The sequence below is a fragment of the Arabidopsis thaliana genome, chromosome 4 (genome assembly GCF_000001735.4).
Source record: "Arabidopsis thaliana chromosome 4, partial sequence".
Taxonomy (NCBI): Eukaryota; Viridiplantae; Streptophyta; class Magnoliopsida; order Brassicales; family Brassicaceae; genus Arabidopsis; species Arabidopsis thaliana.
In genome coordinates this window covers 14923037-14950196 of record NC_003075.7, presented here as the reverse complement: position 1 = coordinate 14950196, position 27160 = coordinate 14923037, and the positions used below count along the sequence as shown (strand labels likewise).

General features: G+C 36.1%; 9 protein-coding genes and 1 long non-coding RNA gene across 15 annotated transcripts; 7 read left to right on the top strand and 3 right to left on the bottom strand.

Annotated features, from left to right (window-relative positions):
- The first annotated feature begins 124 nt into the window (after nucleotides 1-124).
- AT4G30620 (Putative BCR, YbaB family COG0718) lies at nucleotides 125-1611 on the top strand. Its single transcript, NM_119208.2, has 7 exons — nucleotides 125-222; nucleotides 422-561; nucleotides 675-775; nucleotides 883-922; nucleotides 1084-1155; nucleotides 1255-1311; nucleotides 1402-1611. The coding sequence occupies exons 1-7, from the start codon at nucleotides 162-164 to the stop codon at nucleotides 1471-1473; spliced, it is 543 nt and encodes a 180-aa protein (NP_194791.1). The 5' UTR covers nucleotides 125-161; the 3' UTR covers nucleotides 1474-1611.
- On the bottom strand, nucleotides 1592-6068 carry BRS1 (alpha/beta-Hydrolases superfamily protein). Its single transcript, NM_119207.3, has 9 exons — nucleotides 5726-6068; nucleotides 3714-3821; nucleotides 3506-3601; nucleotides 3271-3363; nucleotides 3091-3176; nucleotides 2588-3000; nucleotides 2395-2490; nucleotides 2039-2144; nucleotides 1592-1952 (listed from the first exon to the last, which is right to left on the bottom strand). Exons 1-9 carry the CDS (start codon nucleotides 5976-5978, stop codon nucleotides 1806-1808), a joined length of 1398 nt encoding a protein of 465 aa, NP_194790.1. The 5' UTR covers nucleotides 5979-6068; the 3' UTR covers nucleotides 1592-1805.
- Nucleotides 2124-2418, top strand: AT4G08295. Its single transcript, NR_142196.1, has 2 exons — nucleotides 2124-2196; nucleotides 2292-2418. It is a non-coding gene; the product is annotated as an other RNA (long non-coding RNA).
- Nucleotides 6069-8988: 2920 nt separating the features above from the next.
- Nucleotides 8989-12357, top strand: AT4G30600 (signal recognition particle receptor alpha subunit family protein). Of its 2 annotated transcripts, none has more exons than NM_119206.5 (8): nucleotides 8989-9257; nucleotides 9574-10603; nucleotides 10705-10789; nucleotides 10875-10970; nucleotides 11069-11329; nucleotides 11437-11682; nucleotides 11762-11845; nucleotides 11930-12357. In NM_119206.5, exons 2-8 carry the CDS (start codon nucleotides 9597-9599, stop codon nucleotides 12053-12055), a joined length of 1905 nt encoding a protein of 634 aa, NP_194789.1. In that variant the 5' UTR covers nucleotides 8989-9257; nucleotides 9574-9596; the 3' UTR covers nucleotides 12056-12357. The 2 variants fall into 2 exon arrangements, with proteins under 2 accessions (NP_194789.1, NP_001329356.1); NM_001342015.1 differs by lacking the exon at nucleotides 8989-9257 and adding an exon at nucleotides 9266-9439.
- A 1277-nt stretch (nucleotides 12358-13634) lies between these two features.
- On the top strand, nucleotides 13635-14613 carry ENODL12 (early nodulin-like protein 12). The gene is made up of 2 exons (NM_119205.3): nucleotides 13635-13914; nucleotides 14052-14613. Exons 1-2 carry the CDS (start codon nucleotides 13728-13730, stop codon nucleotides 14435-14437), a joined length of 573 nt encoding a protein of 190 aa, NP_194788.1. The 5' UTR covers nucleotides 13635-13727; the 3' UTR covers nucleotides 14438-14613.
- A 1055-nt stretch (nucleotides 14614-15668) lies between these two features.
- Nucleotides 15669-18092, top strand: ATS2 (Phospholipid/glycerol acyltransferase family protein). The gene is made up of 7 exons (NM_119204.4): nucleotides 15669-15750; nucleotides 15839-15882; nucleotides 16158-16230; nucleotides 16473-16664; nucleotides 16797-17203; nucleotides 17292-17393; nucleotides 17473-18092. The coding sequence occupies exons 1-7, from the start codon at nucleotides 15708-15710 to the stop codon at nucleotides 17680-17682; spliced, it is 1071 nt and encodes a 356-aa protein (NP_194787.2). The 5' UTR covers nucleotides 15669-15707; the 3' UTR covers nucleotides 17683-18092.
- An 83-nt stretch (nucleotides 18093-18175) lies between these two features.
- Nucleotides 18176-19598, top strand: AT4G30570 (Glucose-1-phosphate adenylyltransferase family protein). The gene is made up of 4 exons (NM_119203.3): nucleotides 18176-18296; nucleotides 18377-18442; nucleotides 18536-18775; nucleotides 18853-19598. The coding sequence occupies exons 1-4, from the start codon at nucleotides 18246-18248 to the stop codon at nucleotides 19489-19491; spliced, it is 996 nt and encodes a 331-aa protein (NP_194786.1). The 5' UTR covers nucleotides 18176-18245; the 3' UTR covers nucleotides 19492-19598.
- Nucleotides 19599-19841: 243 nt separating this feature from the next.
- CNGC9 (cyclic nucleotide gated channel 9) lies at nucleotides 19842-23363 on the top strand (the record flags this gene model as incomplete). 5 transcript variants are annotated; one of them, NM_119202.4, is made up of 7 exons in its annotated part: nucleotides 19842-20057; nucleotides 20480-20583; nucleotides 20732-21320; nucleotides 21422-21634; nucleotides 21725-22035; nucleotides 22120-22468; nucleotides 22552-23363. In NM_119202.4, exons 2-7 carry the CDS (start codon nucleotides 20516-20518, stop codon nucleotides 23221-23223), a joined length of 2202 nt encoding a protein of 733 aa, NP_194785.1. In that variant the 5' UTR covers nucleotides 19842-20057; nucleotides 20480-20515. The 5 variants fall into 5 exon arrangements, with proteins under 5 accessions (NP_194785.1, NP_001190873.1, NP_001329898.1 ...); NM_001203944.2 differs by having other exon boundaries at nucleotides 20713-21320; NM_001342013.1 differs by having other exon boundaries at nucleotides 19843-20194; nucleotides 22552-23223.
- On the bottom strand, nucleotides 23336-24790 carry GGP3 (Class I glutamine amidotransferase-like superfamily protein). Its single transcript, NM_119201.3, has 3 exons — nucleotides 24259-24790; nucleotides 23693-24025; nucleotides 23336-23579 (listed from the first exon to the last, which is right to left on the bottom strand). The coding sequence occupies exons 1-3, from the start codon at nucleotides 24577-24579 to the stop codon at nucleotides 23484-23486; spliced, it is 750 nt and encodes a 249-aa protein (NP_194784.1). The 5' UTR covers nucleotides 24580-24790; the 3' UTR covers nucleotides 23336-23483.
- Nucleotides 24791-25001: 211 nt separating this feature from the next.
- AT4G30540 (Class I glutamine amidotransferase-like superfamily protein) lies at nucleotides 25002-26870 on the bottom strand (the record flags this gene model as incomplete). The annotated part of the gene is made up of 3 exons (NM_119200.3): nucleotides 25002-25229; nucleotides 25424-25747; nucleotides 26556-26870. 3 exons carry the CDS (start codon nucleotides 26868-26870, stop codon nucleotides 25122-25124), a joined length of 747 nt encoding a protein of 248 aa, NP_194783.1. The 3' UTR covers nucleotides 25002-25121.
- Nucleotides 26871-27160: the final 290 nt, after the last annotated feature.

The following is a 27160-nucleotide window of genomic DNA, read 5'->3' as shown; positions in this document are numbered from 1 at the left end:
TGGGCTTTTTCTCATATAAGCATCAATTTTAAAAGCCCATTAAACCCAATTAAGGGATCCTCAAGCTTTTCCACGTGGCACAATCTTATTAGTCTTTAAGAAACATATCTCGTTCTTTCTGTTTATCTTGTCGAAGCACACTTCTCTGTTTCAGGAGAACAATGGCTTCGACGGCTACGAACACTGATTTCTTCAAGACTTTGCTTTCTCCTTTCTCAAATGGTTAGTTTCTTAAAATTCTCTCTCTCATTCTCTCGGTTTATTTCCATAAGTATGTGATTGAGTTTGTGTGTGAATTTGAATTTGGAGAAGAACAAGTGTGATTACCATGCGAGCTTGTCTCAATTAGACTAATCTAGATTCGTATAGTGTTTGATCATCTACGTCTCTGATGTTTTATTTTCCGGGATTGCAATTTCAGGGAATGCGGCGCAACGAAGTAGTAGACAGAACATTGTTTGGTTAAATCGGAAGCAATCTGGAAATAATAACAGATCTCTTCGTGTTAATGGATTATTCGGAGGCGGAAAAAAGGACAATAAAGAGGATGGACAATCAAAGGTACATGTTTTTAGGGTTCATGTTCAATAGTCTTAACAACACAATTCTACAGTTGTGTCCTGTTTTTCTCAGAAGCTGTTGTGTTTCTTATTGCTTTCTTCTATTTGTGGTAGGCAGGAATTCTAGGTAACATGCAGAATTTGTATGAGACAGTGAAGAAAGCTCAAATGGTTGTTCAAGTAGAGGCTGTTAGAGTGCAGAAGGAGCTTGCTGTGTATGTCCCCACACCATTAACCTAACCCATTTGCATTACTATATTCTTTAAGTTTCTTCTATCTTTATGAGTTTCATTCATCAATGTTTTGATTCTCTTTTTTTCAGTGCTGAATTTGATGGTTATTGTCAAGGCGAGCTTGTCAAGGTATTATTAGATTACTGACTCGGGATCATGTTTCATGGATGTGAGACATGTGCTGTCTGATTCAATACTACTGTGGATAATTTACACAATGATGCTATTTTTAGTTTGTTTTTCTATCTCTTACTAGTTAAGTGACCAAAAGCTTTGAACTTGTGTATCAGGTTACATTATCAGGTAACCAGCAACCAATTCGCACTGATATCACTGATGCAGCAATGGAGTTAGGTTCTGAAGTGAGTAACCTTCACCTTTACTTTCTCTTGCACTTGCTTCTACATAGGAATGATCAAAGCTATGTTCAGCTTCTCATGTTTCTTGTCTTCCTTTGGCAGAAACTTTCACTGCTGGTCACAGAAGCATACAAAGACGCACATTCAAAGAGTGTACTGGTAAAGACTTCGCATACTATATTTTACGATACAACTATAAGTGTTCATTTTCTTTCATCTCTTGCTTATAGAACCTTTTGAATTTCACAGGCTATGAAAGAAAGAATGAGTGATCTTGCGCAGAGCTTAGGGATGCCACCAGGCCTTGATGGATTAAAGTAACAAAACTTAATCTTTTTTGTGATTTCTTTCAACTTATAGGTATGAGAAGTCCAGTTCTTTTTGTTGTATATCGATCAGGCAGAGAGAAATAGAGCTCTGTTCTACTGAATCAGAGAGAGATATTTGAACCTTTGTCTTCTTTTGATTATCAACAATTACTCAAATGCTCTCCCAAATAGTTTTGTAGTTTCCAAATTGTGGAAATGAATCGAGCTTTTAACAGAAAAAAAAGTAGAAGAATACCGAGTTTACTCGGAATAGGTTCCTAATCTGGTAGCCAAATTGTCCTTCGGGACATTTTCTCTTACTCTATGTTTAGGTTATTAAAGTAGCTAATAAGATCTTGGGAGTTCCTTCCCGGCCAAGAATGATCTGAAAAGAATGAGAGCACGCTTTGGTTCAAATAAAGGCACCTCGTGGCCTGCCCCTCGTACCGTTGCAAAGGTCAGTCCCTTGTAAACCTCTGTCCATCCTCCCACCTGTGACCACAGGTAAACATCAATACCTTTTACATAATACATATCCATGTACATATATATATGCAGTATGTGTATGTATATCGTACCTGGTTATCAGTGTACCAAGGATACCAACGAGTTTTCACCGGGAGATTAAGATGGCTGAGGGAAAACCGTGTCGCGGTCACTGGAACCACCGAGTCTGTATCACCGCTGCATATGATAGTGTAAACCACAGTTTGGTTAGTAGCCAAATCCCAAAATAGTGAGTCTTGAGTTTTGCTAGGTTCATTACAAGCCTAAAGAATAATTGGCCATATTAAGCTAGACCCTGATTTAGTCTATATTTGATTATTTTAGGGTTTAGGTTCGATCCTGATTTGGCTCTGTGGTTTATATGTTGATCCACGGTTAGGAATCCGCCTATGTCTATGATCCCGAGTTACATTGGACCATAGTTTACCTGAAAATCCAGATCCTCAAACCGGACGCTGCAAGTTCCTTGTATATGGGCAACATGGTCTTGTCCGAATCTTTCCAGGTCTTGATCAGAACATCACTGCCTCAACCCAAACAAGAAACCATTTCTTTCAGGATCAGTTATATGCAAAGTGTCATTACATAGTCATCATTAGGTGGTGAAGCGAACTGTTTACCTGCAAGCTGTCCATTTATAGCGAATTCCAGTAACATTAGCGTGCATGGCTCTCTGAACATCGGGACGGTTAAAATACTTCTCTGCATAACTCTCCGTACAAGGATCATAGCCAGACACTAACCGTCTACGCAAGAGTGTGTTCTTCATCCGCACAAAGAAACCGGTTGTGTTCTTCTTCTGTTGAGCAGCCACGCACGTTGGGGTGTAAATGCTGTACTGATCAATGTCACCAAACTCATGGTTCATAGCGTAGTTAACCGCATTGTCGCAATCGTCGGAAACTCTCTCCACCGTGAAATTGCAGTATTTGAGGATTGACTTGTAGCTTTTGTCGGAGATAATTGCGTGAGTCCACCAGTAAGTTACTGTTCCTATACTGTCGTACTGATTGTCCGTCACTGCATTTCCCACCTTTAGCAACAAGAATGGTAATCTTTCGTTAATTAGGAATCGGAGACATATAGTTTTGATTTGAGCTAAGTAGACCCTTTTTGTTTTTACCAAGAATCCTTTGAGATTAATGATTGGTTTGGAGAAAGCTTTGTTGTAGTCATTTATCTTTTTGGCAAGCTGAGGAACATAATGCCCTGTCAAAATAATAATGTCCATTAAAATTATTTAGCAAATAGGCAATTCTTGAATCTTTAAACGGAACCAAATTTGTCAAAACAAAAAACGTACCGGCATAGCTTTCACCAGCGATATAGAAGTCTCTGTATTTGTATTGAGGAAATCTCGATAACCATTTGATAAGAAATATCAAGTTGTCTTGAGCTGTGATTAGGAGGAATATGATCATAAACATTTATAAATCAATTAATCTCTAGCAAACATAAGAATGTAAGTAAACCAAGCATGTCGATTTATAAGTTATAACTAATTAACAGAACATGCATGATTTAAGAAAATGGTAAACCTGTTCGTTCATCTCCGGAGTCTTTAAGATCGGAGCTTGTGTTCGTGTAGGAATATCCAACTCCGGCCGGTGATTCAAGAAACAGAAGGTTTGCGTCTGTTATAGTACACATTCAATAATGAGAAATTTAAATTTTGAAGCCTCAAAATAATTCCTTACATGAAGCATAGAATAAAGTGAACTTGTTTGTAATGAAATTTGTAATCACCTTTGTTCCAAGCGAACTTGTTGAGATAGAGATTGGAACCGGTTTTGTTGATACGAAACGGTCCAATTTCCTCTGAAGCTCCATAAGCAATCGACGAGCAGCCCGGTCCTGTATATTTTTTTGAGTAAATAAAATAGTTTCATCAATGCCATTATTTATTTACTTATAATAATTTACAAATGAATACAAAATCCTATATATGTTATAACATGTGACCAGATAATGATATAGAAAGTTCTCCATTTCAAATTTGTAATTAAAAATTTCTTGATCAAATTTATCTCAATTTTCCCCCTAAAATTAACGTTTTCGAGTTCTTGGTCCAAGATGCATGAATGTTACCCAAATTATGGCATCTTTCGTGCATGCTCCGATTTTCTCCCTAGGAATGATTAAATCAAATAATTAAAGTGACTATAAAGGCCAAAATATAAAGAACATTTGATGACCGCTTATATTTCCGGACCAGAATAATCTATATATTGATGATGTCAAAATAAATAAAAGTATAGAGCTAAAAAAATGTGAAAAATTCACGCATGGGCGTGAGAGTGTATGTGCTTACAAAATTTTATAACTACCATCATATCAACTTGTGACCTCCATGAATACGCATGCTTCTTCAAACAATTATCTTGTATACATAACAATTCCCACAAAAGCAATTTGAAAGTAAGGGCCATTTTTTTTTTTCCTTCAATAACAAGGTCAACTTTCTATTACAAATTTGAAAGAAAAATAAAATAAAATTTCAAAGAAAAAGAAAAAAATAGTAAGCTTTTTGGTAATGTGTATGTATGTATTTTTGGATATAATTATTAAAGGCAGCAAAAAGGTAATGTCGCCTTTTTGTCATGCTTTCTTACATAAGCTAATGAAGAGACAGAAGAACAAAGCCATCTAAAAGAACAAGTTGACGCCAGAAAGTGACAAGAGAACTCTCAGTATATAATGATTTCGTAGAAGAAACTAAAACTGTATCATTTTAACCCAAAAAAAAAAAAGACTAAACTTGATCAGGCTAATCATGCTTTTATGTACTTGTAATTGCATTACGACTATTGTTTTCAAAAACAAATTTCTAGGGGAATAATAAGAAATATATACATTCATCATAAATCTATTCGCCTAACAAAATAGTATAAACAGAAGGATAGGGCTTGCAATTTACTTTCTTATGGCTATAACTGTATGATATCTATAGTACCATGAATGCTTATGTCCAAGATAATAAGCGTTTTCGTGACATGAATCAGGCGTATCACGCATGGTTTGCATGATGGGGAATTGAGGATATATATGATATACTCCAATTTGTATATTTTAGTGTGAGATAAGAGCTTTTACTACAATGCGCTCGAGTACTAGAAGTGGGTAGATTGCACAGAGTACGAAATCCGAAGCTCGTGGAGGACTTATATAGTAATATTAATGCTCTTGAACAGGCAATTAAATAAAGATGTAAGAGATTAAAAAAAAAGAAAAAAAAAAGGAGTGCATGTTCCATTAATGAGAGGCAGATGGGGTAGTTGATATGCTATTTTGGTTGGACATTGGTTTGTTTTTATCCTAAATAACGATTATTGCTTACATTAGTGATTGCTCAAATTAGTAATTGTTAATAGATGCGGCTTGTTGGTTTAGTCTCATAGTTTGTACATTGTTTAGGGACTAATTAAGTTTTTGTTTGTTTTTTACTCTTTGTCCAAAAGAAAAGGGACTGTACTTATGTAATATTTGATACATAACCATCTTAACCCATTAACATATGGGTCCGCGGTTTGGTTTTGGTTTTTATTTTACATCTTTAGAAAATTTACGCTGCTTTTAGTTTAGTCTAATTTGGAGTAGTTTTCGTGTGAGTGCAATGCATATACAAATTAACTATATAACTCATAGCCGGAATAAACTAAAAATATAGTTCTTAGAATTATAAACACAAGAAAAATATATAACAAGCATATGCAAAAATTAACCATGTATAAAAAGTAATTTGGAGTGAAGAAACTGACCTCCATTGAGCCAAAGAAGAAGGGGCTTGGTGTGGGGAGAAGGAGAAGATGACTCAGTAAGCCAATAGAAGAGGGCACGACCATGAGACTGGTTAACATTGACATAGCCTGAGTATTGTGAGAATGCCACTTTTGGTTGGCCTGGAAGTGCTTTGATTCTGTCCTTCTCTTGCTCTCTTGAAGATGATGATGATGGAAATGTTGTCGATAAAAGAGCTACAAGAAGAAGGAAAATGAAATGGGTTCTTGCCATTTCGTGTCCTCTCACACACTCTCCACGCTTTTTTTTTCTTCAATGGGTTTTTGTGTGTGTGTGTGTAATTAATTAGGTCATATAGTATATGGAGATGTATCTGTATTTATGTTTGTATATATATATATATATATGTGTGTGTGTGTGTGAATGTGAAGAGAAGTATAGATTGATGGATGGGGTTTTGGAGGTTCTTATTTAATGTGTGTTTTGCTGAGATACTACACAATGTGCAGGTTGGCCAGCTGTGAGTGGACCTTTCTTATTTATTGGCATATATGTTGAGTATATATTATAGGTGTACTATTCACGAGTTTGTATCTATATAGCCAATATAGGACTATTCACGAGGCTTGTTCACAACACTATCAAAGCTAGTATATGTAAATGGTTGGGCTTATATTTAGCTGTGGTGTTTGTTGCTTCACCCACATAGAACCGTGTCGCGCCATATGCGGTGAAAGTGAATTGTCATTATTTCGGCTTCAAAAAACACATAAGAAAAAGAAATTTTGGTCTTGTATGTAATTTGAATCAGTTAACTAGGGGGGAGCTATTAACAGAATAAAAATTATTTAACAATTTAGCATGTGGAACCGTATGTTTTATGCATAGTCCGCATTAACCAGTGTATACTCTACAACTATTTGTTCAGATTTTCAAAAATGTTATAAAAATTTGATATAATGAAAATATGCATTTGAGTTTGTGTACAGAGGAAATACTACATTGCTAATATTTGAAGGCAAATGTGGATCTTGAATCAGAAGAAGATATGATTTAGAATCAGAAGAGAATTAAAGCCATAAATGCAATATTGCACAATGATTATTTTATCTTATGTTATCATCCTCTAATATGCATGTAAATGCTAACATGCATATTCTTTATTATTTACATGGTAATTACTAATTAGCGTAATTTGATGATACACAATCATTTTTTTTTTGTCATCGATACATAATCATTCCTATCCATATATCTCAACATTAACTTTTAGGTAAAAAAATTGGAAATCATTTGACTGTGTCTTGATTATAATAAAGACATAATATATCCATAAATGCTGATTGGTGATCAACTAGGTGACATTAAAGTCAAAAACTCTATTCGTGATAATCCAAACAAAGGAAAAATACAGAAAAGAAAGGTGTACTTACCACAAGATAACCAAAGAAACAAACAAACCGAAATTTTTTCTATAATACTTTGTATATATCGCATCCAAAATTGTTTTATACCGCATGTTTTCATTAGGAACTTAAGTGGCTTATGAGCTGACAACATATCATGAATTTTAAAAATATATCAGTTCGATTACTATAGTAATATTTTAGGTAGACAACAAATAACATTATAAAATTTCAAACACTTAAAAGATCAAATTTACTTAAATTTGCAATGTACAACACAATTGACAATTTTAAATGGAGACGTAAGATGTATGACACCTAAATTTGCATATACTGATATATATACATATCTAAATTTGTTCCTCACCATGTTACTATAAAGATTTTCTTTGTTCCTCACCATGTATTGGTCAAACGAACCTTCATAGCTTCTGTCATATTTTGAGAGTTTTATTCAATATTCATAATCCGAGTTGTGGTCAACACAAGTTGTTAAGCATCACTTCTCCACCAGACCGATTAAACTTCTTTCTTTATTCAATAATCAAATCTTCTGATAACTAGTATACAAAAAGTTATAAACTTAAATAGTTCTCCATCTGTCATGTAATGTTACCAAGAGACTATTACTAACAGTACCATTGCAAAAGGCTTTCAATTCCGTTGTGTAGTAAAAATGATAGGTCCAAATCGGTGCCCAAAAAGCTGGTAGACAATGTTGGATATATATGTAAATATATTTCTCAGAAGATTAAAAATACTTGTAATTCTCTTCCTTTTTTCTCTTATAATTGATGTTTGCATTCAGCTGTTGCCTGATGATATGACTTCACATTGTTATTGTATTGGTTTACAAATGGTTTTAAAAAGCGAAATGTTGTAGTTAGTGAAGATAAAATTACAAAATTTCTAGATAAATTATACAAAACGTATGAGTAGATTGTTTCCAATTACAATTCTTGTGCTTTATATAAACAACTACAATTATTGATTTATGTAAATTTTTACGAACTATTTATGTATATATGATTTGTAGACTTGTAGTCTTCTTTCTCTCTAAACGAGGTTCAAACTCGGAGATAACTTATAAAATGTTTCTATATGCATAAAATCGAGTTTGATTATGTTATAAATCACACCGCAAGTGTATTTATGAAACAATGGGGATTGCGACCCTAATTCTATTCCTAACAAGTAGACCTTTAACCATCGAAGTCAAAACAATAAAAAGTGCTGGCGTAATGATCGGCAGATCCGAAGGAATTGCGATCATTAATGGTTGAATTTTATGCAACATGCACGATCTATATTTATGGGGATTTGATGCAAATTATTTTAATTTCACTTATGACTACGGTCGATTAAGATTTAACGAAACCATTTACATTACTATACATTATAATAGTCGAATAAAGGCCTTTGTAAAAACGTCCATGGGCTTTTGTAAAGAAAACTAAATGGAGAAATGTGCTGAAGCTAAACGAATCCACCACATTAATTTTCCTACACGAGTTTCTCCTATTTTATTTCCTCACCTACATGAATCAATAAACTTAACACTATCGCGCGACCCATGGGCTAAGTAGCTGATGCTTTTTAGCGAAGGGCCCGCAGGCAAGAAGAGCAAAACATTAAAACGCACCGTTTTAAAAGTTGCCGCGTTGGAATATCATCTGCGTGTCGCTAGTCAATGGGACATCAAAATTTCATTATTCACCGTCCATGACTCGTCTCCCACCAGCTTCCTTCCACGAACCAAACTTGGTTTCAACTTTCATTATTAATCTTTTTTTTTTTTTTTTTGCAACTTTCATTATTAATTATTTAATGTTCTCTTACCTGTACAAAATTTAGCTAATTTCATATTTAAAAAAGAATTGACTAAAAGGAAAGAAATCCCAAACAAGATAAAATTAATAAATTTTCTACGGACTCTTGACCAAAACCAAATTCTATTCTCCCTGGGAACAAAATAAAGAATTTATTCTAAAAAGTAAAAACCCTATATATATACCAAGGAATCAATAGAGGATCATAATTTTACACACCTTTTTTTTTTTTTTTTTTAATAATATAGCTCTCGTCGTTTATAATTTTTTTTTTTTCGTCTGGGGCAAATTGTAATCTAGAAACGACAGGAACCAAGGTTTGGATCCTCCCCCTCGAACTCTACGATTCGTTCTTATTCTCAATCTCTCCTCCTTGTTGTTGTTGTTGGATATTGAATTCTCGGATTGAAAACTCGAGATCCGTGTTCTGTTTTTTTTTCCTTCCCGATTCAACACGATCAATTGGCAATTCGTTGTTTGCGTTTCCTGATCCGTTAAAGTTGATTGCTTTTTTATTAAATCTGCAAAAATATTCTGACTTTTATGCTTTTGGATTTAGGTAGCTTTAGAAATTGGACGATTTATTTCAGCTCATTACGATTTGATTTGAAAGATCGTTTTTTTTTTGTTCAGGGTTACGAAATTGAAGATCGAAGATGTTAGAACAGCTTTTAATCTTTACCCGAGGAGGATTAATCCTTTGGACATGCAAAGAGATTGGTAATGCATTAAAAGGATCACCTATCGATACTTTGATCCGGTCCTGTCTCCTTGAGGAACGATCTGGTGCTGTTTCGTTTAACTACGATGCTCCTGGTGCTGCCTACACTCTCAAGTGGACGTTTCACAATGATCTTGGACTTGTCTTTGTCGCTGTTTATCAGCGGATTCTCCATTTGCTTTATGTGGATGATTTGCTTTCTATGGTCAAGCAAAGCTTCTCTGAGGTCTATGATCCTAAACGGATGGCTTATGATGATTTCGATGAGACTTTTAGGCAGCTTAGGATTGAAGCTGAAGCTCGTGCTGAGGAATTGAGGAAGACTAAGCAAGTGGGGAAGCCTGTGACCAGTGTTAAGAAGCAAGGGCAGGTTTCAAAACCTGGACTTGAAGGAGGAAACAAAAGGGTTAGTAGTGAAGGTGGTTCGAAGAAAGATGATGGCGATGGTGGTAATAAGGCCAAAGTTAGTACCTTGACTAATGGTCATTCCAATGGGAATCATCAAATGGAAGATGATTCTCAGGAGACTAATGATCTTGCTAACGGGAAAGAAAACACGAGTTCTAATGTTGCTGTTGATTTAAGTAAACTTCAGAAACTTAGAAGTAAAGGAGTCAGAGGTAGAGGAGGTGTAAGGAAAACTGACAGTATAGGTAATAAGAGTTCCAAGGTAGCGGAACCAGCCAAAAAGGCGACAAAGAAAAACAGGGTTTGGGATGATGCGGCTCCCAAACAATCGAAATTGGACTTCACGGATTCCATCGATGAAAATGGGAACAATGATCATGTAGATATTGTGGCTGCTGACCAAGGAGAAAGTATGATGGACAAGGAAGAGGTTTTCAGCAGTGATAGTGAAAGTGAAGATGATGACGAACCAGGAAGTGATGAGAAGCCTGCTCAGGCTAAGAAAAAGGGATGGTTTTCTTCTGTTTTCCAGAGGTTAGCATTTTTTTTCTTGTTGAATGTTGCTAATATATATATATATATATATATATATATAACCTAAAACTTATTAACACATCTTGTGATTTTATGTTTAGTATTACTGGGAAAGCGAATCTTGAAAGGACAGACCTTGGACCGGCGTTGAAAGCTCTGAAGGAACGGCTCATGACCAAGAATGTGGTATGTGTCTGTCTACACAGTGCATTATGTCTCATATTTGGAATTTGTTATATGTCTTACTTGAGCTTGGGCGTTTCATTCGCAGGCAGAAGAGATTGCTGAGAAGCTTTGCGAATCAGTGGAAGCTAGTCTTGAAGGAAAGAAATTGTCATCTTTCACCAGGATCTCTTCAACCGTTCAGGTTTTGTGCTTTGTCCTTATAGCTCTTAACTGAATCTAGGAAACATTTCACTCTGCAATTTGAAGATAGCTTAATTGTGGTGTAACATATGATTTCAGGCAGCGATGGAGGATGCTCTGGTTCGTATATTGACTCCAAGACGCTCCATTGATATATTAAGAGATGTTCATGCTGCCAAAGAACAGAGGAAACCTTATGTGGTTGTGTTTGTTGGAGTCAATGGAGTTGGGAAATCCACCAATCTCGCTAAAGTGGCGTATTGGCTTCAGCAGCATAAGGTCAGTGTAATGATGGCTGCTTGTGACACTTTCCGTTCTGGAGCTGTTGAGCAGTTACGGACTCATGCTCGTAGGTTACAGGTAATGATATATATGTCTGTGTTTTAATATTCAAACAGTCGTGTGATTTAAAAGGGTGTTGTTGCTAATACTGATTTTTTAATGGGGTGGTTGAATTTTGTCAACAGATACCGATATTTGAAAAGGGTTATGAAAAGGATCCAGCAGTAGTTGCTAAAGAAGCCATACAAGAAGCAACTCGAAATGGATCCGATGTTGTTCTTGTTGACACAGCTGGTCGGATGCAGGATAATGAACCTTTGATGAGAGCACTCTCAAAGCTCATCAACCTTAATCAGCCGGACTTGGTCTTGTTTGTTGGTGAAGCTCTTGTTGGAAACGATGCAGTAGACCAGCTCTCGAAGTTCAATCAGGTTTGGTTTCTTACCCGCATTAGACTCCTGTTAGGTGTTTAACTGAGCCTTATTGACGTTGCTTTTTTTCTGAAATCAGAAACTTTCGGATCTCTCGACTTCTGGGAACCCAAGACTGATCGATGGAATCTTACTTACAAAGTTTGATACCATTGACGACAAGGTACAGTAAAATGATAGTTGGAGTTAGTGTTGGTTTGAATCATATAAATGAATGTTAACGAGACTGTTTGGGATCTGTTTGTAGGTCGGAGCAGCGTTGTCTATGGTTTACATATCGGGATCACCGGTTATGTTCGTGGGTTGTGGCCAGTCTTACACTGACCTGAAGAAGCTTAATGTCAAAGCCATAGTCAAGACACTTCTCAAGTGATCTCCTCTTCATCATCATCATCATCACTATCATCATTACCATCTACTATCAACAATCAATGTCTTATCCATCATGCTGTTGTTTTTGGTTTTTTATTTGAAGACGGTTTCTCTTTGGAAGTGTTGTGTTTTCTTTAAAACTCAAAAGACTGGAGTCGCAAAAAATACCATCCCATGACTTTATATGATGCAACGTAACTTTTGTTTTAAATTAAAGATTAATAATCATGTGAAATAGTGTCATCTTTTATTTTGTTATTTTAAATAATTATAACCAAATGAAGATTGAATTTAGCATGATTTAAACTTGAATCTCATCACCTAAGTTTTCAACTTATATATAAGCAAAGTAAGGTCATAAATTTATGATATACTAATATAATTTCGTTTGCTGATAATAATGAAAGAATAATCTTTTGTCTGAAAGAAGACGTCCTTTTGTGTGTTTGAAAATAAAAAACTGAGCAAAAAACGTAGTAGAACGTTCAGAGACAAACAAAAAAAACATATTAATTCATATGAAACGTTATTTAGTGGTAAATCTAGCCATCTTAATTATCATATAACTGTTACGAACCAATTGAAATAATGTCGCTCTGCCAATTGAACCGGAAATTTTCATGCATAACGTAAAAAAAAAAAGTACCGTTGTCGTAGACATCGTTTTTGCTTTTAAGAAAATTGTAAAAGGTCAAAGATTACATAAATAGATAGTCCGTTACGTTACATTTTTAAAATTACGTGTTTTCCTAGTTCCTACTATCGGACCATTCTTTGTGTAATCGTTTGACACATTTTCAAGTTTATAGAAATTAAAGTCATTTATATTCAAAAACAGATTAGTCTTTTATTTTATAAGATGTAAAAGAAAAAATTGGAAAGATTTAGAAAGAATTAGTATCTTGAATATTATGGACTAGTTATTTTTTTTTCTTCAAAAGGATGAAAACAAAAAATTACGATCAACTCATAGTCATAGTGGTTCAATAGTTAAATTTTCTTTTTGTGATTTTAAACATCGTTGAGTACTTTAAAAACTTTTCAACATTTCCTATTTGTAAATTGGAAAATTATATATATTCTTAAGTTTCAATGTTTTTCCCAAACTGACTACTTTACCTTACGTTTATATGATGATCAGAAGTTCAGAACTACTATTCGAATATTATTTTAAAAATATTTAAGAAAATTATAGCAGAAATATGTGTGATAATTTATTAGTTAACTAAACACATATCAAGAGTTAGTTTATTTTGAAACAATTAATAATAAATCTAATAATTCATTTAGCTTTAAACAGTAAATTATTTTGGAAATCAAATCTATATTTAACGTAGACAACTCATAGCAATTTATTAAGAAATCAATCCAAATTAAAGATTTTTTTAATTTTAAACTGAAACATATTGTTTTTGTAATAAAAAGTAAACAAAAACGGACATTAATTTAGCAAATCAGAGAGAGATTACTCTTGAATACTCGGTTAGGAAATCCCAAACCTAGCTCCGAACCCCCAAGAAACAAGATTTAGCTCCAAACCACAATGACTATATAAACACCACATCACCATCTCATATTTTATTCACAGAGAAAACAAAAACAAACGAGAGACAAAACTCAATCCAAAACAAAACAAAAGCCAAGTTTTTTGTAGTAAGTAAAAAATCCAAATTATGGGAATCATAGTTCCAGTTTTGACCCTTGTCTTCCTCTTGTTTGCTAAAGTGAGCCATGGTGCCTCCAATCCTAGGGTGATTCTAGTTGGTGGATCTGTGGGATCATGGAAGGTTCCTGATTCTCCTAACAACACTCTCAATCACTGGGCCGAGAACAACCGTTTCAAAGTCGGCGACTTCATCGGTACTCGATATATATCTCTCTCTATCTCTTTACTTCTGATATATTTATATGCTTTGATTCTCTTGTGATCATATGTTCATAAAAATTTATATGCATGGTTGAATATTTGATATATATTTGTTGTGCATGTGAAATAGTGTGGAAGTACGACATGAAAGTAGATTCGGTACTACAAGTGACAAAAGAAGATTACGAGAGCTGTAACACAGCAAATCCCTTGAAGCAATACAATGATGGAAACACTAAGGTTGCGCTTGACAAATCTGGCCCTTACTTCTTCATTAGTGGTGCTCCTGGTAACTGCGCTAAAGGCGAAAAGATTACCCTTGTTGTTTTGGCTGAACGCAAATCCGGTGGTGGCAGCAGCAGCGGTGACGCTCCTAAGGTTTCTCCTGTTAGTCCTACGGCTCAAACTCCAGCTCCAGCTCCCGGTCCAGCTGCAGCCCATAACGCTGCGGTGGGGTTGAAGGTTGCAAGCGGTTGGTTCTTGACCGCAGTCGTGGTTGGTTTGGCTATGGCTTAGAGCTTAGAGGGGTTTGGTCGAGAGAATGTAGTTTTTATTGAGTTCACTTTTTAGCAAGATTTAGTTTTATTTTTCCAGATTGTTGACGTTTCTTTTGTTCCCTTAGTTTTTCATTATAAAAGATCTCTCTTTCTGTTTTTTGTTATGTGTTTGGGATATTATATTCACTCTTAAAGCTTATAATCTATAGTTTGTTCTTGCCATTTTGAATCTAAAATTTCAAAACCTCAACAAGGCAACTACTTGCCGACCATCGATGAACTGATCGGATTAATCAACCAAAGTTTAACAATTTTCATTTTTTCTATGAGATATGTTGACTCAATAATTAATACAAAGAGATTCAGTCGACTCTATCTTAATGGTAATAGGATTCATTTGTAGAAACTAAATATATTTATTTACCAAAATGACCATTGTGAAAGTGGTAATTAAAAAACAAAACTATATATGGTGTCCAAGAGATTCTTCTATCTCTAAAATAAAAGAGAATATATATGCTACGTTATGGAAACTACATTTTGAAATCTGCCTTGCATGTACTGATTGATATTCTAAGATTGTTCTTGATTTTGTTGGTAACGCCATTGTGCGTGGTAATAAATAAGACGAGGCCAAGTGGATAATGTGCTAATCTAATTCCATTACTTACACATATAGTACATCTTTGACTTTTAAGTAATCTATCGTTACTAATTAATAATTATGATAATTAAATTACCCGTTTCACTTATATCATGGCAACGTTTCTGAAGAAAACTATACTACACATTTACGCTAACAGCCGTATAGGAGATTAAATTCTAAGAATTGTACGTTCAAAGTCTGAATTAATTCAGAGAATTTTGTTTTTGTTTTCAAAATTTAAAAGTTGGTATATATTGATGAAATTAGTTCAATGTAGAAGAAAACAGTGGTGAATGGATTTTGCGATGAAAGGAAAAAATGGATTTAGTGATTAATTTAATTCAACGTATAAAAATGCTTAAGTTTGATAATGGGTCACTAAAAGACCATTAGTTCAAATGGGCCATTGTTCAACGACTTCAAAGGCCTTGTACAATAGTTTGCTGGCTTCACTTACAAAAACGGCATGCAATCTACGTCACAAACTAGAAAATGCAATCCGCCGCTTTTTCAAAGTAAAACGACACACAGTTGATGTTTAGAAAGTGAAAACAGTAGAGCAGGGAACCCCTGAGAGATAAGCCTGAAGATGACACAAATTACATGAGCAAATCCCACGCATGTTTTTGCTCCAGATTCCGCCATGGATGTCGCTTCTGCTCGGAGCATCTCTTCACATCCTTCATGTAATTGCAAGTTTCGGATTGTAGCTTATTTTGTCAATAAAGTAACTTCAATATCTTCGGGATAACTTTTTCTTAATTATGTTCGCAGATTATGGAAAACCGATTTGTTCATCACAATCATCGTTGATTCGGGTAAATTTTCGTTTTATTTGGATTTTTTTACTCTTTATTGATTGATTCGCCTTTCGTTTCTGAGAAAATGATGGAACGTAATCTGCAATGGAAGCTTAATTAGAATTTTTACTTGGTGATGTTAAGTGAAGTATCAAGCTTTTAGTTATTTTCATTAAACATATTCTGGCTCTGTTGAGATTTTGATGTGGATTTGGATAGTTGGACATAGTTGAACAATGAACATGAAGCTCTCTTCTAATTGTTCTTATTCTATGAAATCATTGGAGATGCAGATTTCGAGGGATAAAGTTTGTTGCTTTGGTCGCATTTCTAATGGCATGACGAGCTTTACTACTTCCCTTCATGGTAAGGCAATCAAACTATAGTTTTAATTGTCCCTTGATGCGGTTTTGTTGCTGGTCGGGGCGTTACAATATCATTTCAATCATTCCTTGCTATATATAAAGACTTGTAATTTTATATAGGATCTACTCATTTTGTTTTTGAGATCTGATCGAGTTACTTATCCATATATCTATTTCGACGTGAGATACTGAGATGAATCTTTTAAATCCTTACTTGCTTCGCTTTCCATGTTTCTTCTTTAGCTGTCCCGAGTGAAAAATTTATGGGCGAAACAAGACGTACTGGCATTCAATGGTCTAACCGCTCTTTAAGACATGATCCTTACAGATTTCTTGATAAGAAATCACCTAGATCAAGTCAATTGGCAAGAGATATCACTGTGAGAGCAGATCTTTCAGGAGCTGCAACCCCTGACTCTTCTTTTCCTGAACCAGGTTTTTTTTGGCTAAACCTTTGTGAACAAATTTCATCTGTTTTGGTAGATTACAACCTACATCGTTCTTTTTGTTTGTTAGTTTCTGTCTCTATACACAATCCTTTCTTGTTCTTTCAACTTTGAAGTGCAGAGATTAAGTTGAGCTCAAGACTCAGAGGGATATTCTTTTGTGTTGTTGCTGGCATTTCGGCTACTTTTCTCATTGTCCTGATGATTATTGGGCATCCGTTCGTCCTTCTCTTCGATCCCTATAGGAGAAAATTCCACCACTTCATTGCTAAACTTTGGGCTTCCATAAGCATTTATCCGTTTTACAAAATCAACATCGAGGGTTTGGAGAATCTGCCATCATCAGACACTCCTGCTGTATATGTTTCAAACCACCAAAGTTTTCTGGATATCTACACACTTCTTAGTCTTGGAAAAAGCTTTAAGTTCATCAGCAAGACAGGGATATTCGTAATTCCCATCATCGGTTGGGCCATGTCCATGATGGGTGTCGTTCCCTTGAAGCGGATGGACCCAAGAAGCCAAGTGGTATGTTACTCTTTGTTTCTCCCACATTTTTCAAGTGTTTTGCTTTTAAACAATCTTCAAAGTGTTTTAACTCTTGTGCAAATTATAGGATTGCTTAAAACGCTGCATGGAACTTTTAAAGAAGGGAGCATCTGTGTTTTTCTTCCCAGAAGGAACACGGAGTAAGGATGGTCGGTTAGGTTCTTTCAAGGTAAACACAGTCTCAAGATTCTTCTTGATCATGTTTTGGTATGTGTGTTAACATAAGAGGCTGGCTTGTGATATTACAGAAAGGCGCATTTACAGTGGCTGCGAAGACCGGAGTTGCAGTAGTTCCAATAACGCTAATGGGAACAGGCAAAATCATGCCAACGGGTAGTGAAGGTATACTGAACCATGGGAATGTGAGAGTTATCATCCATAAACCAATACATGGAAGCAAAGCGGATGTTCTTTGCAACGAGGCCAGAAGCAAGATTGCAGAATCAATGGATCTCTAAGCTGATCTCAGAAGTTGTCTTTTGCTGCGTCTCTGATGAACATTGAGAAGCTTTAATTTTTACATGTGGAAGAATTAAATGTTGAGATCTTTTTTAGTCAAAAATTGTGATGCTCCCTTTAATGACATTTAAAAGAAACTATCAGTTTTTGGTTTATTATAAAATTTTGTATATTTCGTTGTATCTCGCGAATTATCGTACGTATCACAGTCTTGGCCGCATTGTCACGCCTCCCAGGAAACAGAGTCCTTCCCAGTCCGTACGTGATTTCCGACTTGTAATCCCAGAAGACGTCTCCTTCCAAATTCCAAATCTCATGTGAGTTTTATTGTATCTCTTTTGTTGAACTGTGTAATTTCGGTCTGTTGAATGTATCGAGTTGAATCAGAGATTCCTGTGTTCTCAGTGAAACTGAAGCAATATATACTGAAATAGTTGTGCTTATAATTCTTGTTGATTCTCCCATAGATGACAGTAGATCATCTGGTTATATTTATGCAGAATTGAAGGCTCTTATTCTAGTTGGAGGATTCGGAACCAGATTGAGGCCACTTACCTTGAGCATGCCTAAACCACTTGTTGATTTTGGAAACAAACCCATGATTTTGCATCAGGTAGGTTAGCTTCTTCTTCTTCTTTTGTATTTGCTCAAGTTTTCACAGTTTCTTTTGTTCTCATTATGATGCATTCGCAGATTGAAGCTCTAAAAGGTGCTGGAGTGACTGAAGTTGTATTAGCTATCAATCACCAACAACCAGAGGTACATACATTCATTGTCCTTAATAACGATACGATAACAATTGAAATTCTTCCGTGTCATCCTCCTTCTCCTTGTGTGTTTGGTATTACTCAGGTCATGTTGAACTTTGTGAAAGAATATGAGAAGAAGCTAGAGATTAAGATTACATTTTCCCAAGAAACTGAACCGCTTGGAACAGCAGGGCCTCTCGCGCTGGCTCGGGATAAGCTGGTCGATGAATCAGGCCAACCCTTTTTTGTACTAAACAGCGATGTTATCTGTGAATACCCATTGCTTGAGATGATCGAGTTTCACAAGACTAACCGTGCTGAAGCATCAATCATGGTGACCGAGGTAGTCAAACAGGAGCATTTTCTGCATTTTGTGAAGTTTATCTTTCATCTGTTAATAGCATTTTCTGATATTAACAGGTTGATGATCCTTCTAAGTATGGTGTGGTGGTTACAGAGGAAGGTACAGCGAGAGTTGAAAGTTTTGTCGAGAAACCGAAACATTTTGTGGGGAACAAGATCAACGCTGGGATATACCTCTTGAGCCCATCTGTTCTTGACAGGATTGAGCTGAGAAGGACTTCGATAGAGAAAGAGATATTCCCTAAGATAGCTTCAGAGAAGAAGCTTTACGCGATGGTACTACCTGGTTTTTGGATGGACATTGGTCAACCGAAAGATTACATAACCGGGCAAAGAATGTACCTTAACTCTCTAAGAGAGAAAACTCCGCAAGAACTGGCCACAGGGGATAACATAATCGGGAATGTTCTCGTGCACGAAAGTGCGGTTATAGGAGAAGGTTGCTTGATAGGACCTGATGTGGTGATTGGTCCGGGATGTGTGATTGATTCAGGTGTAAGATTGTTTGGTTGTACTGTAATGCGCGGTGTGTGGATCAAGGAACATGCGTGTATCTCTAATAGTATCGTGGGATGGGATTCAACCGTTGGAAGGTGGGCTCGAGTTTTTAATATAACGGTTCTTGGCAAAGATGTTAACGTCGCCGATGCAGAGGTTTACAACAGTGGGGTTGTTATCGAAGAGCAAGGTCTGTGAAACCAGAGCCTAGACCTAGATTAGTTAGTTCCACTGTTTCCAGAGTCTTATGAACCGCAATATTCTTACAATTTAAAACAGATACAAACTCTATGGTAAACCATATCATAAACCGGTTAAAAATGGTATTCGACACCAATAGAGAAAAACGTTTTTCAGATCCATCCCTAAGCAAGTTGTGTATATTTCTTTCGTAAATGTTTTGAGACATTCTTATAAGGGACATATAAATTATTGTAGATAAAGCCTATGTTTCTTAAACACGAAACTGTGATTTATTAATAGACTATAGTTTGGTGTATGTAATTAACGTTGAGAAAAATGAAAGACGTGACGGCAGAGAGAGAGAGAGTGGACCCGACCCGGACGGCACGGAGACACTTTCAGTTTCTTCTTCTTCTCTTCTGTCTTTGTGATATTTCTCTCAAAATCAATATTTTTTCATCTGTGAAACGACTTCGTCTCCTCCCACTCCATTGTCACTTTCTTCTTCACCCTTCTCTCGTCTCCGTCTGATTTGGCGTGTAACTTCTTTCTACCGTAATTCTCCTTCGTCTTCTTCTCTGGTATATCTCTTGCATTCCCTCCTAATTTCTTAGCCAATTACTGTTTGGAATGATCTTCATTTTGTACTTCCCATTGCTTGATTTTGGTTGACACCTTTCTCGTTTAAGATCGTCTCGTTTTCATGCTGAAAACTCAAGTATTTAGTTTTTTCGTTTGTACCCTTTTGTTGATGTTTTGGTTTGGGGAGAAAATGTGGTTCCTTTCAAGTTTTTTCCGTCAATTTGAGTTCTCAGGTCAACGAAAATGGATGGATGTTCTTAACCCATTAACCAAGTTTGATTTTTAGAGAGATTCTGTAAACAAACAATAACATTTTTTGTGCTTGAATTATTTTTATATTTATTGCAAGTTTAGGATTTTGCTGCTTGAAATGATTTTGATCATAAATGTTTATTACATTTTCTTATGTGTGTAAAAACAGGTTTGGGATTCATGAGTTGAGTCACAAGGAAAAAGCATGTTAGACTGTGGCAAAAAAGCAGTCAAATCACAAGTAATCAGTGGCCGTCTCGAGAAGTTTGTAAGGTAACTCTCATTATTGTATATAGTTGATCGAAATTTAACATGATGATATCATTCTAGCAGATTCAGATATTGTTTAGCCAAAAAGGACATTCCTTTACTTCAGGTTTGAAACTAAATGGATATCTTTAGTTTATTTTGTTCTTCACAGGTTGGATAGTATGGATTCTAGGTACTCGCAGACTTCTGATACTGGTCTAAACAGATGCACTCTCAATTTACAAGGACCAACACGTGGTGGTGGTGCTCAGGGAAACAATGTATCTTCTGGTTCCTTTAAGAAAGGGTTTAGAAAAGGTTCTAAAGGTCTTTGGTCTATAGGAAGATCAATTGGTTTAGGGGTTTCACGAGCAGTTTTTCCTGAAGATCTTAAAGTATCAGAGAAGAAGATTTTTGATCCACAGGACAAGTTTCTTTTGCTCTGTAACAAACTGTTTGTTACTTCTTGCATTCTCGCTGTGTCTGTGGATCCGCTCTTCTTGTATCTTCCGTTTGTTAAGGATAATGAGAAATGTATCGGTATAGACCGGAAGTTGGCTATTATAGCAACAACGCTGCGGACAGTAATTGATGCGTTTTATCTTTTTCACATGGCTCTTCGGTTTAGAACAGCTTTTGTCGCCCCTTCTTCTCGGGTTTTTGGTCGAGGCGAACTTGTGATTGACCCTGCACAGATAGCAAAACGTTATTTGCAGCAGTATTTCATCATTGACTTTCTCTCTGTGCTTCCACTTCCACAGGTAATAACAGAAATGCCTCTCCCAGTGTTCTCTTATCTTCCATTGTTTCTTTGTTCTCTAAATTTTTATGACTAGTTTATGTTATTCTTTGGATTTTTCAGATTGTAGTTTGGAGATTTCTTTACATCTCTAAAGGTGCAAGTGTGCTAGCAACAAAGCGGGCATTGCGATCTATCATTTTAGTTCAATATATTCCAAGATTCATTCGGTTGTATCCTTTGAGCTCAGAGTTAAAGAGAACAGCTGGTGTTTTTGCTGAAACTGCTTGGGCTGGTGCAGCTTATTACTTGCTACTCTACATGCTCGCAAGCCATGTCAGTACATACTATCTTTGGTAGCTTTCCTCTTATATTCTCAAAAGATCCATTCATCACTCTCTCTTTTTTCCCTTATGTTTTTATCAGATTGTTGGGGCTATATGGTACTTATTGGCCTTGGAACGTTATAATGGATGCTGGACCAAGGTTTGCAGTAATAGCAGCTTGGACTGTCACAGAAACTTCCTGTTTTGTGGTAATGAAAAAATGGATGGTTATGCAGCTTGGACTACCATCAAAGATTCTGTTCTGCAATTAAATTGCCCAGTTAATACAACCGATAATCCTCCTTTTGATTTTGGGATCTACTTAAGAGCCTTGTCCTCTGGCATTGTCTCATCTAAGAGCTTTGTCTCTAAGTACTTCTTCTGTTTATGGTGGGGACTTCAGAATCTCAGGTACGTAATTCTAAAGAATCCGTCTTCTATAGTCATTATGAAAAGTCTCTGTTGCATTAGTAACTTTGTCGATGTCAAATGCAGCACTCTTGGTCAAGGGCTTGAAACCAGCACATACCCTGGAGAAGTTATATTCTCCATAGCACTTGCCATTGCTGGACTTCTTCTCTTTGCTCTTCTTATTGGAAACATGCAGACTTATCTTCAATCCCTTACAATCCGGCTTGAAGAAATGAGAGTGAAAAGACGTGATTCAGAACAGTGGATGCATCATCGAATGCTTCCACCGGAACTGCGAGAACGAGTCAGACGATATGACCAGTACAAATGGTTGGAGACACGCGGAGTTGATGAAGAGAATTTGGTTCAGAACCTCCCAAAGGATCTGAGAAGAGATATCAAACGCCATCTCTGTCTGGCTTTGGTTCGGAGGGTAAGTTGAATCTTACTTTAAAAGCCTTTTTCTAATCTTGATTCATAAATGAAACCATCTTGTTCTATTTTTCTTATGGAAAGGTTCCATTGTTTGAGAATATGGATGAGAGGCTGCTCGATGCAATCTGTGAGCGGTTGAAGCCGTGTCTGTACACAGAGAGCTCTTATTTGGTTCGGGAAGGCGACCCGGTTAACGAGATGCTCTTCATTATCCGTGGTCGGCTTGAGAGTGTGACCACCGATGGCGGAAGAAGCGGTTTCTTCAACCGCAGTTTGCTTAAAGAAGGAGATTTCTGTGGGGAAGAGCTTTTGACATGGGCACTTGATCCCAAATCTGGTTCCAACCTACCATCCTCTACCAGAACCGCAAAGGCTCTAACTGAAGTAGAGGCTTTTGCTTTGATAGCAGATGAGCTCAAATTTGTGGCTAGCCAGTTCAGAAGACTACACAGCAGGCAAGTTCAACACACATTCAGATTCTACTCGCAACAATGGAGAACTTGGGCTGCTATCTTCATACAAGCCGCGTGGCGACGATACGTGAAGAAGAAGAAACTTGAGCAACTCAGGAAAGAAGAAGAAGAAGGAGAAGGATCAGTTACTAGCATCAGAGCGACGTTCCTGGCTTCAAAGTTTGCTGCAAATGCACTTCGTAAAGTTCACAAGAACCGTATTGAAGCAAAGTCTACTATAGAACTTGTGAAATATCAGAAGCCTTCAGAACCTGATTTCTCTGCTGATGATACTAGTTGACCAAATTTTACCAGAAAAGTGCTAATGTCTATGAACGCTTATAACTTGTATAACTCGGATTGAATTTTATTGTTTGATTTGTGTTGCTACATTAAGATAAAGAAAAAGGTGGTAACATAAAAGATTATTTGTGATTGTGATTTGTTTTATATGTGTTTCTTTCTGTTTCCTGAAGATAAAATATGAAAGATACTGCAGGTTTATTGAGAGATGACATAGTTTTTGATAAGTTCATACAGAGATAACATAGTCTCGGATCATCAACCTTTCAGGAAGTTTTTGCAGAGCTTCTGCCATAGAATCCTGTCTGGTTGCGCAGTCTCCATCGTACTCTTTGCCTTATCCGCAAACTCTTGCTGAAAAAAATCAATCACATTGCAATTCTTGATAAGGCTAACTACATTGAGAACAAGAACACTCCGAAATGTTTATCTAGCAAAAATAGAGATCATAGAGAAGGAGAACAAACCTCCATCAGCTTCATATTAAGGACTCGGTCCACAATCTCAAACAGAATCTCTTTGTTATACTCTGGATGCCCTTGAATACAGAAAAAATGATCTCCAATAGAGAACATCTCGACGTTACATACCTCAGAAGAAGCAAGTAGTGTAGCAGACTCAGGAAGTTCCAACACTTCATCCTGATGACATTTTATAATAGCTAAAGATGCTGGGACCTCAACGTCTCCAAAGTAACCTCGTAGTTTTTCATTGTCTTTCGCTATGGTTATGCTTCTAAGTCCCATATCTGCACCTTTGAGTGCTCTTCCTATCTTCCCACCTTTAACTCTAGTAATTATCTATAGCCAAAAGAACAGAGACACAATCCAGAACAAAGCAAACGTTCATCAACAAACACTCTCTCCATCAATAAACCAACAATATAAAGATATCAATCTAACTATAATGGCATTGGAACAACTCGAGTCTGATCTAAAAATTGAAATGAGCTAAATGTGAGTCAATCTAAACCCTAAGATTCCAACCGATCAGATCCAAATCAGAAATTGAGCAAAACTGAATTGAAAGGAACCTGGTGGCCGAAGCAGATGCCGAGAACTTTCTTCTTCATGTGATCAAGTTTCTGACAAACTTCGCAAAGCTTAACAATCCAATCGGCGTCTCCGAAAGCATCATGTGGACTACCACTGATAACGAAACCGTCGTACTTGTCTAAATCATTCTCGTCGGGAAATTGTCCGTCGATGACTCGGAATAGATCCCATTGCTCACCTTCTTCGCCGAAAGTTGAAACGAAGACATTGAAGTAACCACCGTAAGTCTTCTTCACGAACTCTGAATCACACGTCGCTAAAAACAAAGCAAACCTCTTCTTCTGCTCAATAACCACCATCTTCTTCTTCTTTCGTCTCAGAGATCACACCGATGAAGCAAAAGGAGAGATAGAGATTCGGAGAATGGAAATGTGTAAGTTAGAGACGACGACGGGGAACAAGATCAGACACGCCAAGTGAGATTTTTGTTAAATAAAGAAAACAGAAAAAAAATAGTCAAAAATTAGTTGAAAAAAAAAGAATCACACATCGAGATTAGCTGTCTATAAGATGACAACTCCACCTAATAATTTATCTAAGTTTAGAATCACATTTATTTGTTTACCGTAGCTCGATTTTACGTGTATTTTTTGAAGATCAAATAATCTATTTATACACGTAACCTATACCCACTTATAAATGACTAAATTAAAATTACAAATACCAGTCTTCTTCTTTTTGTTTATCGGTAATTTATTATTATTATTTCTTATAGCAGTCGGTAATTTAGTTAAAAGCGAAGATATGTTACATTATGTGATGACCATGACCATATAATAGTTATGAAATTACACAAACGTAGTAGAATTTATTTAGACCATGAACGTGGAAACTAAACCAATTAGTGGGTTCTTCGTCCTTTCAGAAAATTCTTGCAAAGCATGTGCAAACGCTGCGTGTCTGGTTCAAACTTCTTGATCGAATCCTTTGCTTTCTCCAAAATTTCCTCCTACATATTTTTTAGTTTAAAAAATCGTTTTAGAGATTCCTCACCCTGGCTACATATATATATATATATCCTGAACAACGGAATTTAAATTGGGTACGTAGCGGAATAATCTCCCAAGGGTTGGGACATTAGAAGACCGACCAATCTATACATAATAGGATTAATAAAACCAAAGATAGACGTTTAAAACGAACCTCAACAAATTTGATCTTGTGGACACGATCAATGATCTCAAGGAGAATCTCTTTGTTATACTCGGGATGACCTTGAAAGCAAAGCAAGTGATCTTCCACTGAGAATATCTCAACGTCGCATTTGTCTGAGAATCCTATGACTCTAGCCGACTCTGGAGGCTCAAGTACTTCGTCTCGATGACATTGTATGATCGACAATGACTCGATTTGATCGAAGTAATCACCCGGTTTGATCACATCTTGAACGATCGTTATGTTACCGAGGCCTATGTCTGGTCCTTTACGAGCCCTTCCCACTTTCCCACCTCTTACTCTACATATGATCTAAATCCAAAACAAGAAAAAAAAACGTAAGCTAGGTATATATATTGTTTTCAGGATTATTAACCACCATGTGTAGATGAAACTAATCCATACACACATACATTAGTTATTTCTTTGATAAGTACATTTATTCGTACTCATATAAAGAATTTATAAAGTATATAACAGTGTACTTAATCTAATATCTTTTACCCAAATATATCATTTTACAACAACAACAAAAAATTATGTTTTTCTTCTTTAATTACTTTCTGTCTATAATAATAATATCTGACTAGAAAATTAAAATTTACATGTTCATTACACAGCCTAAATCTTTTCCATATTCATTACATATTGCATGCTATCTCATTTTCAAGTTATAAAACATGATGTTTGATGATTATTATCCTCAATATATATATATATATATATATATTCCACGCAAAATTTAATTTGAAAATGATATAGCATGCAATACTGCATTATAACTTGAAAAAAAAAACTTGAAAATGATATAGCATGCGATATGTTATGAATATGGCATGATGATTCTAATTCAATTATGCAGTATGCTTTTATAATTTAAAATTTATTACTTTGAATAGAACTAGATTCATCTAGTCTAACGCTAGTCTACAACATAGCTTATGAAGTTAGGCAAAACAGTTATGTACATCGAATTTTAAAAAGAGAAATTACGAAAGAAAAAACATGCACTTTTATGTAAAGATTTTACCTAGTGGTAAGTAATTAAAAAATTATACAAGTATGATATATTTTAAATGATAGAAGAAGAAGAAAACGTTGGATGATAATAATATCAAACCTGGTGACCAAAGCATATGCCAAGAATTTTCTTCTTCATCACATCAAGTTTTTTGCAAACAGAGCAAAGCTCAATGATCCAATCCTCTTCTGTGAAAGCGTCATGTAAACTCCCACTAATGACGAATCCCTCATACTTCTCAAGATCTTCGTCGCGAGGAAACTCGCCGTCGATCACACGGAAAAGATCCCATTGCTCTCCTTCGTCTCCGAAAGCCGACACGAATACGTTGAAGTAGCCTCCGTACATCTCCTTCACGAACTCAGAATCTGGCGTGGCTTGAAATAGAGCGTATCTTCTTATCTGCTTCACCATTGTCATATAAAGATATTATTGACGATGAGAGGATTGAGAGATGTGTTGGGGCATATATGCAGGAGGACTAGGAGTAGACAATTTCGGTTTGGTCTAAAAGAACCGGTTTTTGGTTTGGTCCGTGTACTGAGCAAATTAGTTTTGGATTATCGCAACAACTGAATTTATGGATTCGAAATGTTAAAAACGTATGCAGTATGCATCTAACTGATATCCATTTTAATTATACCTTGAGCCATAGAGGGAAAATGCAAGACAACAATTAGGTTTTCCCGGTTTAGTATTATTAT